Source organism: Citrus sinensis, chromosome 3 (assembly GCF_022201045.2).
Source record: "Citrus sinensis cultivar Valencia sweet orange chromosome 3, DVS_A1.0, whole genome shotgun sequence".
Taxonomy (NCBI): Eukaryota; Viridiplantae; Streptophyta; class Magnoliopsida; order Sapindales; family Rutaceae; genus Citrus; species Citrus sinensis.
This window is the reverse complement of record NC_068558.1, coordinates 14689764-14704425: the sequence shown is the minus strand read 5'-3', so window position 1 is coordinate 14704425 and position 14662 is coordinate 14689764. Positions and strand designations below refer to the sequence as shown.

The following is a 14662-nucleotide window of genomic DNA, read 5'->3' as shown; positions in this document are numbered from 1 at the left end:
GTAAAACATTTATATATTTTTTGTAATATATAAATAATTATTTCTATACAGAATCAAATTTCTTAAAAGGAGATCTAGGCAAATTTTAATTTATTATAATATAACAATTTATTCTTACGTATAATCCGCTGGATTGAAATTGTAATTATTTATAACCACATTAAGATTATTTAAAAACTATTCAGATATTTTACTCTTGACGTGTGCGCAAATAATGAAGTTAAAATGGCAATAGACATCACCATCAGCAATTGATCGTACGAATTGTTATATGCTTCAACAGCGTCACACGGAAATTACAGGACAGCTTCTTGTTCTCTGGCCTCCTGTAATAACGAAAACTTCATTGACTTTTGCGTCTTCTCTTTTGCCAAATCCAAAGATCCCAATTCATCCCATCAATCAAGATCATGAGTGAAGATGACAAAAACAGAGCCGTTGTTGTTGGTCATCAACACCACCATCACCACCACGATCAGCAGTCACCACCACCGCCACCGCAACCACCGTCCCAATTCACCCCACCGGTCATCACCATGAGTGAAGACGACAAAAACAGAGCCGCTGTTGTCGGTCATCAACACCATCATCATCACCCTGATCAACGGTCACCACCCCCACCACCCCAGTACGGTACGTTTCAAGGCGTAGCCAATTACCCTCCGCCGCAGCCACCGGCAATTGGGTTCCCTCAGCCCGTGCCCCCACCTGGCGTTTCCGGCCAAACCTCTTCACATCTCCACCACCACCATCATTCTCCTTACTACCCCCAAGGCTACCAAACTGTTCCAGGTGAAAATGCGACCATTTTGGCGAATATTTGATCCATCGATTTGTATTTAAACAAAGTGTAGGGGTGGCCGATGATATTTACCATTTTTTATTTATTTATTTATAGGTTATGCCGTAGCTGAAGGGAGACCAGTGAGAGAGCGTCGCCTTCCTTGCTGTGGTCTTGGTGTTGGCTGGTGCTTGTAAGTAGTTGTTGCTATTTTTTTAAACTTTTTGTATATCAACTCGATAACAATGTAATACTGGGGATCCAAATGACTATCCCTGTATTTGGGTTCCATTGTGGCTGCTTATGTGTAACTGTTACGTCATGTTAGTCATTAAGTGTTTATTAATTTTTCATGAATTATAGTTTCACCCGTTCCTGATCAACATTAATAACTAATATGCTGTAGCAGTGATATAAAATGCCACATCAATTGAGAAGCAAATGTTGGGATAATGGTTGAGATCCTATGGCATTACTCTTTTGATGATCCATTCATTTAATGCTCTTTTTTTTTTTTTTAAATGAAGGTTTATTTTGGGTTTCTTCCTTGGTGCCATCCCATGGTATGTTGGGTTATTTGTGCTGATGTGTGCAAGGATTGACATCCGAGAGAAGCCTGGATATATTGCTTGCACCATTGCTGTGAGTCACTCTAAACATAATTTACTTTTGAGTTTTAAAAATGGTTGTATATTTCGATCACTGCTATCACCGAAGTCTCTATCATAATTACGTTGTTACTTACCACACAAATTTTCGTAATTTTTTGTTTGTAGTGAGAGTTCGGAGTTAAGTGTCGAAAGGGTGTTCTTATTCTGTTGTGAAATTGGCGGAGATGGTTACTTATTCCACTTCGTGATAAAATCGTTGGTGATTGCTATGCTGGAGATGAAAATTTAAGTATTGAAAATTTGTGTTAGATCGATACGATCAAATAACCTTTCCTTTCTTAGAACAACGACGTCATAGATACCAACATGTTTGTGTTTATCATTCATTTGGGTTCTCTGTACATTCCTATTCCTTAGAGTAAAAGTATCAGTCTTGCCAGGTTGTTTTTACCGTTGCATGGTTCTGATCAAAGTTATTTTAATGGAACACTTGATCAACTTCTCCCAGTTTTAAATAACGGAACCTGAATATCTTTTCAATTGATCTTACTTGCTTGTATGCTCGTACCCAACAATAGGAAATGCAGAATTTAGTACTGTGGATTTTTTCAGCTCGTGGCTGGAGGCAGTTTTCAGCTTTTTTGTCTGTAAATTATTCCATTATGTATTTAGACAGAGATCATTAATTTGAACTGCTAGAGTTCTTTTTCTATTATTTTTAACGTGCTCCAGTAAACAGCTGTTGACTTCCAAAACCATTTTTCATGATTGTGTAAGTCTACTGTCCTTTTTGCTAATACGTTATCATAAAATCCTTCAGTTACAGAGAGGGAGGAGATATTGGGAGGGGTGGGGTAAGGAGTGAGATGAAGCTTGAAAATATTTGCTAATTTGTTCAAGCCTAGGTTCAGGCTTAGCTTGTTTATAGTTCTGTAAAGGCCAATGGAAATTAGGTTTAGAATTCTGGGGTTTTGTTTGCAATAAGTTTTCTGTGAATAGTTGTTATACCGGGAGGTGCATACTTGAGTGTAAAACTTCAGTTATCAAGAATATTTTCCTTCATTTTCTAATCGATTTGTCGCTTTTTCCGATTTTTGTTAAATGGCCTTGTAGCTTATGTTTTCGAGCCATGTTTGATGCACATATTTCAAATTTGAATGACAGAAGATCTGCAAGATCTTTTCATCTTTGTTTTGTGGAACCTCCATTTCTTTTAGCCTCAATTCTTGCCCTACGCTACTATAACAGGTGTTCTCTGGCCTTCCTCTTGCAATGAAGTTTGACTATGTTAGCTCTGTGCTCGTCTTTTGTGCCATTTCTGCTTCAATGTGATGAGTTCTGTCAATTTATTCTTACGCTTGTTTCATGCAACAGACGTTCTTAAAATTTTTGAACGGTGAAGGAAACTTCACTGTCAGTATCATAAATATGCTCCTGCAAAACGATTGTGGGTTTGAACCTGTAATGTAATTAACTGGTGGTGAGAGTGCAAACAGTTTACAAGTTTATGATATCTCACATCTCATCCAATTTGCGACATGCTAATCCTGCATCAGAGTGTCTTCATGTTTTTTTTAGTCAACTAATGGCATTTTATATGATCTTGAGAAAATATACCTCCGTTTTCCCCGTCTCTTTCCTTCTTGAACCGACGGAATTGCTTTAAGTGGTATTTAATGCTGCTGAATATTGGTGACAGATGCAGAAGCAAAGTTACCTCAATTAGCATAGCAAGTTTCATGGGTGTGAGATATGTCATCTAAAGTTGTACCCTGTCCGAAACAATTCTCCTTGCATTAGCTAGCTCTTGTTTTCTGGCCTAGTAGTAATATTACCTAAAGTTGTACCTTATCTTAAACAGTTCTACTTTTTTTTTTTTCCCCCCTCTATGAAGTTTGGGGTGCATTCTATAATATTTAGAGTTGCCCCAAATGGAGAGCTACCATGTTTCTTCATCTACACTGCTTAGCTATTTCTCTAACACAATGCAATTTTTGCAGGCTGTTCTTGCTACAATTGCAATTATTCTTGGTGTAACAAAGGGAGCCGATGAGTGGTAGTTGTACAGGTGAAAAATGGATATACTCATCTCTGAAGTCCTGAACTGTATCTGGGGTTTTAAACATTGTGTGAAATCGTGAAAGATCTAGTAAGTCCTTGAATGTTAATTATGGTTAACGGTACTCAACAGAACTGCAGAGACTACAGTGCCATTTGTTAGTGATAATCTTGTTTATTGATGGAGTTCTTTGTATTATAAGAGAAGAATATTTCAGTATGTGCTTGACTTGTTAAATTATGGAATTATGATCATTTCTTAATTATATGTATGTTTTTGCAAATCATGTGGTACTAAGATAGTGTTTTGATTATGATATAATTGCTTAGGGTTAGGGTTTGAGCTCGACACTTGTACGAAGAATTGCAGCTACAGATGAATCATGATTTTATATTATAAACTGTGCAGAAAATGCTGTGAAAATCAATTGGTCCCGTATAGAAATGTATAGTAGTCTTATTAATTTGGGGAACTGAATTATTAAGTGAAACTATGTCGCTGTATTTCAAATGTATCTATTCTCAATTGATACACAAAGTTCACTTGCTTTATTGTGTTTACTTTTCGGATTACGGAATCAGAATCCGAAATTGATAACATTGTCTACAAAATAAAGACGAGAATTAGAATTGGAATCATAGGGTCCATACCAATTTGAGAATGAGAATGAGAAATGAGATTCTCATTTCTAAAATTGATCATTTTGTTCTAATTAAAATTATAATATGTTGAAAATATCCTCATTTGAATTAAAAATTATAAATAGCATAAAAGAAAAAAGATCAAGCTCGTCACTGCCAAAGCTCCCTCACCGTCATCGATCGTGGCCTGTGGAGTAGCAGTTGGTCACTAGTCGTCGCGTCAGTGGCAGCAGCAGTCGTGGGCAACAATCGTCACGTCGTAGAAGTCAAACAACCACCAGGAGCAGTCGTCGTGAACTGATGATGATGATGCCGATGATGATGATGTTGCTTCTAATCTGATGATGCTGATTATTATTATTATTGATAAAAGTTTTTATAATTAATGAATATATTAATGTTAATAATAATAATAATAATTTTTGCATAAATAATCATAATAATTAAAATATAAAATGATAATTATGACTAGTAAGTTGTAACAATTTAACTTATTTCGTTTTTTATTTCAATAAAAAGTAAACATATTAGTGGCAATTTAGTTCATTTCGAATCCGATTCCTATAGTTCAAGTAAATAATTTTTTGTGATTTTCATTTCACATTCTTATTCCAACCCGTTTTCATTCTCGTTTAATAAATGTACCATAAAAGTTAGCACTACTAGCATGTCATTATTTACCATATCAGTCTACATCATTTCACTCAACAAAAGGATTCTATTTTACATAAAATTTCAGTCACATCATGAGAATAAAATTACGGGAGTTTGTCAATTTTTTTTTTATTAAAATCAACATATAACACTTATTCCCTATTGTTATTGTAGTACTTAATAATTTCTCCCACAACATAATTTTACAGTATACCCTTATTTTAAGTATATTTTTATTCATATTTATTGTAAATTAAAGAAATTATATAAATAGGAATTAAAATAAAAAATCAAATACTAAAAATAAAAAATATAAGTTTTGATGTGAATAAAAAATTAATAATAAGATATGCTTTTGCTATTTTTTATTTTGAACATTTTTCTTATAATAAATGTATATTTTATATTCTCAATATCAAATATCAATCAAATGATCGATAACTCTTTTTTTTTCTTTAAATTTTATTGTGCAAAGAGGTTATTGAATATTATAAAAATAATATGAGGTTAGTGGTATATGTTGATTTTAATAATAGAGATACCGACGATATGCTTAAATTAAGTCTAAAAGCCATCAATACTCCTAGGTTTCTCAAGTGTATAGTTTTTGAAATGGTCATTCATGTCTTCATTTGAATAATTATACCCAAATAGAATACAATTTGGTCATTGTAATCGATGGGCATAATTATCTAAAAAGGAGTTCGTGTGCCCATGAATAAACTAAAACTCTAAAAGGGACTTATATGGGCATTTATAACCTATTTGGAGCAGCTGCCCCACGTCTATAAAAGTGGAGAAATTTTATCTGAAATATAGGAGTTTCTCTGAAAACTAATTAAAAATAAAATTGTTTTATCATACAATTACCCTTAATCCTTATTATATTATGCTATATTGCTTTATTATGACTTTGTAACCAAATGGATCCTTCTGAAAAAAAAAAAAAAGAAACAAATTGGACCAAGGGTTTTGGCACCAAACCCTCAATGCAAAGCGCCGCATATAAACCCCGGTTCCCCTCCTTCACCTGCAGTGAGCCAGCTCTCCTTGGAGGAAAAATGGTTACCTTCAGGGTAAGTGTTTGATTCAATTCCTTTTCTCTTCGTTTAGAGAAATAGATTGTTGAAAACGATGACGTATTGATTTGGTTTTCTGTTCGGGGTTGCAGTTTCACCAGTACCAGGTTGTGGGAAGAGCTTTGCCCACAGAAAAGGATGAGCATCCCAAGATTTACAGAATGAAGCTCTGGGCCACCAACGAGGTTCGTGCCAAATCCAAGTTCTGGTGAGTAAGGCTTCATAATCATATCATTCATTCATTTTATTTCTTAATGTAATAATAGAACCCGGTACAATTTATTTTTATGTTTTGTTAAATTAGTAAATGCAGTATTAAATTGTCCTATCAAGAGTTCTCAAAATTGATAATGTATGGTTTAAAATCTTTTATTCCATGCACATATAGAGATTTGTTGTAGTAAGTACGATTGCCACATCTTATATTTTAGGCACCCGACTCATGTGGCAGAGTTGGTCACTTTGTAGTTGTTGTTATTGCTCTCCTGAACACTTTTCACCATTACCTGTTGCTCGGGTGTTGATTTTAAAGAATTTTTCCTGAGGCTGGAATTTCCGTAGTGATTTAATGACTTTGATTATTATCTTTCGGCTGATTTAGAATTTTTTTCTTCATGAAATGTGTCTTTTTTGTTTAGTCTCCTTTTTCGGCTGTTAACTTTTATCTTGTTGTCCCGTTTAGGTATATCTTGAGGAAGCTGAAGAAAGTTAAGAAGAGTAATGGGCAGATGTTAGCAATCAATGAGGTATGTCTTTGCTGCATCTTGTTAAATATCACTCTTTTTTGTTTATTACTTCTTGCTATTGCATAAGTATTAGTGAAGAGGGGTTGGCACCTTCCAGTGTGCTGCTTTAGATTTCCATCTAAACAACCTTCTCTTTTGGCACTTAAATGAGTGGGTGTATTTGATTTGGTATTGATAATATCAGAATGCATGAAAATTCAGTGAGCATGTTACAAGTGCACGACTTCATATGACCTTAATTCTCTTGTTGAATAGCACAAGCAAATGAAGTTTGGATGCAAATAAAGAGTGTGAATATCTTATATATGAGTGTTTCAACTCCTGGTTTAACATTTTTGACATGTTTAAATGCAATTCTTACAATTTAAATGAATGATAGTTTCATAGTGTTTGTGCTGAGATTACTTGTCTAGTGAGTTGAGGTTGCTGCTTCTTTAAAATTTTTATGCATGGTTTTGTTCAAATTAATTCAATATTTGGGGACCGCAGAAGTTTTTCTTGATAGACTGGATGGATATAAGAGGGATCATTTTTTGAGATTTCTTTAACTTGATTTGTGACTTTGGCATGGCATCTGCAAGAACTTTCTGTTTTAGCTTCAGGTAATAATTTTCATGGTATTCTTTGGGCAGTAAAGTTTTAAAGGCATTAAATTTTGAGTTATTCAATCTAAGTGAGAGTTAATATATGCTTTCATGTGAACCGAAGAAGATGACATGCATTGTAGAAAAGTTAAAAAACTTAACATGTCTCTTAATGAAAGGTTTCCCAATTTGCATAGGTAGTTGCATACTTGGAAATCAGTAATGGAGTTTTTGCCGTTTCCTTTCCAAATGGAAGTAAGTCTCTTGGCTCTACTTCTTAAATGGAAATAACAGATGTACGACCATTCTATTTTTTGTTATTATTGAAACGTGATGGCTATTAGTTGTGTCTACCTGTGCTGGTCTTCGAATCAAAGGTTTTATGTGCACTTTAACAGTCACTCTGAGGAATTATATTATTGCACCATTGCAGCATCCCATATGTCAACATGTTGCTACAACTTCTTTATGATTTGTAGTATATATTTAGCATATAATCCTTAGAAGGTGTATGAGTATGTCGCTCTTTTTTAATTTATATGGTGGATTTTTAAGTGCTCTGCTTTATGCTTTATGATAAGATTATCTTTGTCTAATTTCTTTAATTTGTACTGCAGATTTTTGAGAAGAATCCTACCAAAATTAAGAACTATGGAATCTGGTTGCGATATCAAAGCCGAACTGGGTATCACAATATGTACAAGGAATATCGAGACATTACTCTTAACGGTGCTGTTGAGCAAATGTACACTGAGATGGCTTCTCGTCACCGAGTACGGTCTCCATGCATTCAGATCATCAGGACAGCCACAATACCAGCCAAGCTCTGCAAGAGAGAAAGCACAAAGCAGTTCCATAACTCCAAAATCAAGTTCCCTTTAGTGTTCAAGAAAGTTAGGCCCCCCACGAGGAAGCTCAAGACCACATATAAGGCGTCAAGGCCCAACTTGTTCATGTAACCTCCTTAAATGGGCGTCAGTGCTTTGCATTTTGCATTCTCTTTTTCCGGCACAATACGACTGTCTTTTTTAGTTTTTCATACCATTTCTTTTACAAGTATGGTTTCAGAATCTGATTAGAAACCTCTGTTGAATTGTTCTTAACTTATGAAGTTGCTCACCTTCTTTTGAAAAAGCTGTGACATTCTTTTCATCTTTTGTTCTATTTCTTCAAGTGAAAGGAAATTTTGAGTAAGTTTTGTGTAGCTACTCGTATAAAGTTTCTATATTGGGGCTTGTAAAGCTTACTATTTTCATCTATTTATTTTGGTGGCATTTTTTTTTTTTGAAATTTAAATAGATTTGAATTAATCTGAATTATGAATAAAACTGAATATCTGAATTTGAATGATATGTTTTTTTTGGTCTAAATTGCTTTTATTTGAATTGTTAAACAAATAATAAACATCATAAAAAATATAAATGAGATAATAGATTATCATAACATAAATTATATTCAATTGAATACGACTTTTTAGTGTTTTAAATTAGTATATGTTAATCAATTTTATTGTAGTTAATGATATTTTTATATGAAAAATTATGAAGATAAATAATTTTAATATGAAGAAAATTAAAAATTAAAAATTAAAAATAATAGTGTACTATAAAAATTAATTAATTAGATAGAAATATCTTAGAGAATATCTTTTAAAAATATTATTAAGACTTTTTAGATTAAACAAAAAATTTAAAAATTAGCTTGATAATTGAATGACTTAGTGATTGAAAATTTTCATTAAGTTGAAAAAATAAATGGACTCAATGATTTAAATGATTAAAATTAAATTAATTAAGCTTAAAAAAAAAAGCAGCCGATTGGTACACCATAGTTTGTGACCTTGGTTATCATGTTTGAGAATCGTGGATTATATTCATGATAAAGATAAATGAAATAGGAGTAGAGATGAAGATGATAGATCCATTGCGTCTTGTCTGTATCACAAAGCAGAGTTCTAATCGTTTTGTATTTCTCTGAAAGCTGACCCCAAAATTAAGCAGAGCCATTAATCCCCATAACAGTAGAATTGAAATTCCGTATAAGCCAAGACAAAGTGGACCTACATTCGTGTGAAAGCAGAGCACATCATGCTGCTCGATTGTGCATTTACGAAAAGGCATTATATTTCCTGGCGTCATATGACAGAATACAGATCTTGTTTCTAGATGCTTGCCATTCAAATGCAGGTTTAGATTTTATTTTACAAACATTTATACTTAAAAATTCTTACTATATGAATTTTAGTTTATTTTTTAAAATTAATCGATCCCATACGGTCTAGTTCTAGAACAATGTCCACAGTTCACAGTCACATGCAAGCTTGACACGTATCGTTAACACCGCTTACTGGGGACAATGTCTTTGTCCGGGGAAATTCTGAAATCATCGATCCAGAAAACACCTAATCAAAAACACATGCAAAGGAAAACGATTTTCTCATTCGCTTGATGACTATATATACCATTCTCGTTCGTCTCTGCAAATTTAAACCCACAAAATCTGTCGGTGTGAAATGGAGTTGCCTCTGAAATCCATAGCTTTGACCATTGTTATTGTAACGGTGCTAACATGGGCATGGAGAGTGCTGAACTGGGTGTGGCTGAGGCCCAAGAAGCTGGAGAAATTCCTGAGACAGCAAGGTTTAAAAGGCAATTCTTACAGGCTTCTGTTTGGTGACTTGAAAGAAAATTTCATCGAGTTGAAGGAAGCAAAAGCCAGACCCCTCAGTTTGGATGACGATATTGCTATTCGTGTCAATCCATTCCTTCATAAACTGGTAAATGATTATGGTATGTATGTCAATCCCGGCGTGTACTCTTTTAATTTTACTCGTTCAAAAGTATATTTGTTCTGTTCTGGACTCAAATGACTCAAATATCTGGACTGTGCCACTGCTTAAAGAATTAATCCTGTTTGATGAAAGAAATTTCATTAGACTTCTGATTCAGTAGAGATGGTTCACGAAAAGATAATTCTTGAAAATTTTGGTGGGTTAAAACATAAGTTTACGCTTCTTTGTTCAGAGAAAAAAATCGATGTTGCAGCTAAACTTCACTCTCTCTTTTTCCTTTTTTTTTTCTTTTTAATTAAGTAGTGATACGCTACCACTCAGCCTCGACTGAGTGGATATAGCCACTCTCCCTCAAGTATGAGGGCAAGGGTTCGAACCCCAAAAGCATTGTAGGGTTTTAATTTAATTTTCTTCGAAATTGTATGCAGAGGCCAATAATGTCTTGACGAGGTAGGCGTGTGGGTGTAATTCAACCTGTGGATGGGCTATGCCACATGTAAAATTCCCAGAGGGCAGCGTTGTTCCTTTTGCTGAGTGTTGTCTGATTAATTCACTGTTTCAACGCCGTTAGGCTTTTACATAATCTTTTAAAATCGTGCCATGTTTCTAATTGTTTACCTTATAATGGGCAAAGTTGCTTGTTAGATCTTTTCTGCTTGAAGTAAAATCAATTAGTATGAATGATTATCCTTTGACTGATTTGTGAATAATATCACTAAATTTTCACAGCTTAGGTGTACTACCATTTTCAATGTACCATCTGCCTCTAACAAGTAACATGTGCGTATATTGGTAAAAAATTTCTGCAGGTAAGAATTCTTTCATGTGGTTTGGTCCGACACCAAGGGTGAATATTATGAATCCTGATCAAATAAAAGAGATATTTACCAGGATCAATGATTTTCAAAAAGTCAATTCAATCCCACTTTCCAGGCTGCTGATAGTTGGATTGGCTACCCTTGAGGGGGAGAAGTGGGCTAAACATAGAAAACTCATCAACCCAGCCTTCCACCAAGAGAAGCTCAAGGTTTATTAATTAACTTCTCCATTTGTTTACATATCTTTGGAAGATTCGATTTTGCCCTCATTTAGATTTCTTGCTTTTGTTACAGCTTATGTTGCCAGCATTCTACTTGAGTTGTATCGAAATAATTACAAAATGGGAGAAGCAAATGTCTGTAGAAGGATCATCTGAGTTGGATGTATGGCCTTATCTTGCAAATTTGACAGGTGATGTGATTTCTCGAACGGCTTTTGGGAGTAGTTATGAAGAAGGAAGAAGGATTTTTCAGCTCCAGGCAGAGCTAGCTGAACTCACAATGCAAGTCTTTCGTTCAGTTCACATTCCAGGATGGAGGTATATTCACATTTCTCTTCACTGGAAACATTCATATATACATGTCATATAGGATTATTTATGAGTAGGCTTTGATTAACTTTGCAGGAGTTATTTTCTTTCGCGCAAAATATTAGAAGTAGACCTAGCTGATTCGGCTCAGATATCTTGATTGTGCTAATCATAGAGTTATTCTAAGAGGCTCCAGCAGATTTCTGATTGGTAAAAAGAGGGCAAAAAAAAATTAAGGGTTTGATTAGTTTTTTTAGTTCTTGTCTTTTCAGTTGTTTCATTGCTTATATATAGGTTTTTACCTACAAAGAGAAATAGGAGAATGAAAGAAATTGACAAGGAAATCCGGGCTTCATTGATGGGAATCATCAAAAATAGGGAGAAGGCAATGAAAGCAGGGGAAGCTGCGAACGATGACTTGTTAGGCATACTGATGGAAACCAGTTTTAGAGAGATTGAAGAACATGGAAATAACAAAAATGTTGGGTTCAGCATGAACGATGTGATCGAAGAGTGTAAGCTATTTTACTTTGCCGGCCAAGAGACTACCTCTGTTTTGCTTAATTGGACGATGGTCTTATTGAGCAAGCATCAAGATTGGCAAGAACGTGCAAGGCAAGAGGTTTTGCAAGTGTTTGGCAATAATAAGCCCAACTATGATGGATTGAATCACCTCAAAATTGTAAGTACGAAGGAAATAGTATTCGATATTGATCAATTTGATCATATTAATCTCAGTTGTGTTTGTATGTATGTGACAGGTCCAGATGATACTTTACGAGGTACTCAGGCTTTATCCGCCTGTAACTGTGCTTAGTCGATCTGTTCTTAAGGAAACGAAACTCGGAAACTTGACATTACCCGCTGGGGTTCAAATTGGCTTGCCAATGATCCTAGTTCACCAGGATCCTGAACTTTGGGGTTACGATGCAGTTGAGTTTAAGCCGGAAAGGTTTGCGGAAGGAATTTCAAAGGCGGCCAAAAATCAAGTTTCATATTTCCCATTCGCATTGGGTCCTAGGATATGTGTTGGACAAAATTTTGCTCTAGTAGAAGCAAAAATGGCCATGGCAATGATTCTTCAAAACTACTCATTCGAGTTGTCTCCATCCTATGTCCATGCTCCAACGGCGGTTCCAACCCTTCATCCGGAACTGGGTACCCAATTGATTCTACGGAAACTAAGGTGCAAAAATAATTAATACCGGCAACTATATATTGTCAATAAGATTAGCATGATGCCAATGTAGACTCTTTTATAATGAAGTTTAATGTATTTAATTTTGTATTGAGATTCAAAGCTTAGACAAGAGCTGTTTAGATTTTTAAATTGAGCTCAACACAACTCTAGTTTTATTTAGAGTAAAGATGTTTCCCCACATTGGAAAATTTTATAATGCCATGATTAGAATTAGAGCATTAATGCTGTGGTAAAAAATATATTTTATAAAAGGCCGAAAGCTTGCTTAGTCCCTACATTATGAGCTTAGTGCTCATTTAATCTTTATATTTTTAAGAATACCTCAAAACGTCCTTACTATTAAATATTGACATTTATACCATTATTTTTTTTATTGTTTTAGCATGTTTTTATAATTTTACACTCTTACAGTAATGTTTCTTTTTTAGAAATTAATAAAAAATTGGATTATCAAATTAAACCCGAAAATAAAATAAAAAAACAAAAAAGATATATATTAATTTTTGTGGAAGCTCATGTGTGTCCAAAAAAAAATAATTTTGTAAAAAATTAAATTATCAATTTTGTAAAAACTTAAATTATCAATTTTTTTAAAAAATTAATATTTTAACTTCTCAACAGAGTGTTCCACAAAAATTAATATATATATTGTTTTTATTTTATTTTTTGGTGTTAAACCAGTAATTTAATTTTTCTTTTTAATAATGTTTAAAAAAGGAACATTATTGTAATAGGGTAATATTGTAAAAATAAATCAAAATGAACAAAAGGTAATGGCAAGGATGTCAATAATTTAATGATAGGGATGCTTTGAGATGTTTTTAAAAATATAAGGACTAAACGGACACTAACCTTAAAATATAGGAACTAAACGAACTTTTACCCTTTATAAAATTATACATAAGATAAGTGATTGGAAGATAAAACATGTAAATTAATATAAGCCAGTTAATTATTAAAACAATTAACATGATTTCTACATAATTTTAGTGAAAAATAATTTTTTCATTTACTTTAGCTAAACAATGAAATAAAAATAGTCATCAATCTAAGACCAAAAAAATAATACTAAAAACAAGTAGAATAAGTTTTACTGAATTGGTTTAAGAATAAATTCTATATTTGTCTTAAGATATTTATAAACTTTTTTTTTTCATTTTCTATCATTGTTTTTTTTTTACTACACAAGTTAACTAAGCGAAATAATTTATCTTAATGTGGATTAAACAAAAAATAAAATAAAAACATGTTCTTATATTACTAAACGCATATATGACATATCAATAAAGTTAGATTTAATTTTGAGTTTTACAAATACTTCTTGTAATTTTAACCGTGACCCCTTACTTGTATTTAGAAACTAGTTGCATTACTGATGAGGAGATTTAGAAGGATGAAAAATCATGTCATCTTACAATAAATTCAAAAAACATTAAAAGAATAGATTTCAAAATCTAATTTTGAGAATAAATTTATATAAAACATCACATTTATTACATAAGACCAAAACTATCATTATTCAATTTAAAATAGAATTAATAAATATATAAGGTAATCAATATTATAATGAGTTTTTATTTTACACTTGTAAGTTTTTTTTAATAACTCTTATATTAATTTTGTAAATTACACCTAAACTTATGTTTTATTTGTACTTAATATTGATTTATAGTTTTATATTATGTCTTTAAATTTTTATTTTGTTCACTACCAATACATTAATTTACCAATCTTATATTAATTTACTTATTTTATCTTTTATTTACATGGCTTATGTTTCATTTACGCAATTTATATTTTATTTCACACTAAATATTGATTTATAAATTATATATTACATTTGTAAGTTTTTCTTTTGTTTATCAATAATATACCAGTTTATCACTCCTATTTTAATTTGTTTGTTTTACCTTCTACTTACAAGTCTAATATTTTATTTACATAATTTATATGTTATTTCACATTTAATATTGATTTACATGCTTTATATTAAATTTATAAGTCTTATGTTTCATTTACATAATTCATATTTGATTACATAAATTCATGACATCATCAAGTGACCTTGTACTTTATAATCGGGTGAGGCTATTTATTTATATATTCTAAAAGTTATTTTTAATCCTCTTTATTTAATAAAATTTTATATTATAAAAATGTCCTTTTA

The 14662-nt window shown here is 32.7% G+C and overlaps 2 protein-coding genes across 4 annotated transcripts; both read left to right on the top strand.

Moving 5' to 3' along the window:
* The first annotated feature begins 249 nt into the window (after positions 1-249).
* Positions 250-8414, top strand: LOC102608044 (60S ribosomal protein L18a). Of its 3 annotated transcripts, XM_025098844.2 has the most exons (6): positions 250-792; positions 899-974; positions 1309-1423; positions 5918-6033; positions 6508-6571; positions 7773-8414. In XM_025098844.2, the coding sequence occupies exons 1-6, from the start codon at positions 411-413 to the stop codon at positions 8112-8114; spliced, it is 1095 nt and encodes a 364-aa protein (XP_024954612.2). In that variant the 5' UTR covers positions 250-410; the 3' UTR covers positions 8115-8414. The 3 variants fall into 3 exon arrangements, with proteins under 3 accessions (XP_024954612.2, XP_006477943.2, XP_006477944.2); XM_006477880.4 differs by lacking the exons at positions 5918-6033; positions 6508-6571; positions 7773-8414 and adding an exon at positions 3393-3734 and having other exon boundaries at positions 257-792; XM_006477881.4 differs by lacking the exons at positions 250-792; positions 899-974; positions 1309-1423 and adding an exon at positions 5659-5822.
* A 1061-nt stretch (positions 8415-9475) lies between these two features.
* On the top strand, positions 9476-12586 carry LOC102608813 (cytochrome P450 CYP72A219-like). Its single transcript, XM_006477883.3, has 5 exons — positions 9476-9944; positions 10756-10973; positions 11059-11303; positions 11589-11976; positions 12056-12586. Exons 1-5 carry the CDS (start codon positions 9668-9670, stop codon positions 12494-12496), a joined length of 1569 nt encoding a protein of 522 aa, XP_006477946.2. The 5' UTR covers positions 9476-9667; the 3' UTR covers positions 12497-12586.
* Positions 12587-14662: the final 2076 nt, after the last annotated feature.

Excerpts from the sequence above, each read along its gene's own strand:
- LOC102608044 (XM_025098844.2), top strand. The coding sequence starts at position 411 with ATGAGTGAAGATGACAAAAACAGAGCCGTTGTTGTTGGTCATCAACAC. Across the intron at positions 793-898 it reads AGGCTACCAAACTGTTCCAG|GTTATGCCGTAGCTGAAGGG; the intron begins GTGAAAATGCGA and ends ATTTATTTATAG. Across the intron at positions 6,034-6,507 it reads CGTGCCAAATCCAAGTTCTG|GTATATCTTGAGGAAGCTGA; the intron begins GTGAGTAAGGCT and ends TGTCCCGTTTAG.
- LOC102608813 (XM_006477883.3), top strand. The coding sequence starts at position 9,668 with ATGGAGTTGCCTCTGAAATCCATAGCTTTGACCATTGTTATTGTAACG. Across the intron at positions 9,945-10,755 it reads TAAACTGGTAAATGATTATG|GTAAGAATTCTTTCATGTGG; the intron begins GTATGTATGTCA and ends AAATTTCTGCAG. Across the intron at positions 11,977-12,055 it reads GATTGAATCACCTCAAAATT|GTCCAGATGATACTTTACGA; the intron begins GTAAGTACGAAG and ends TGTATGTGACAG.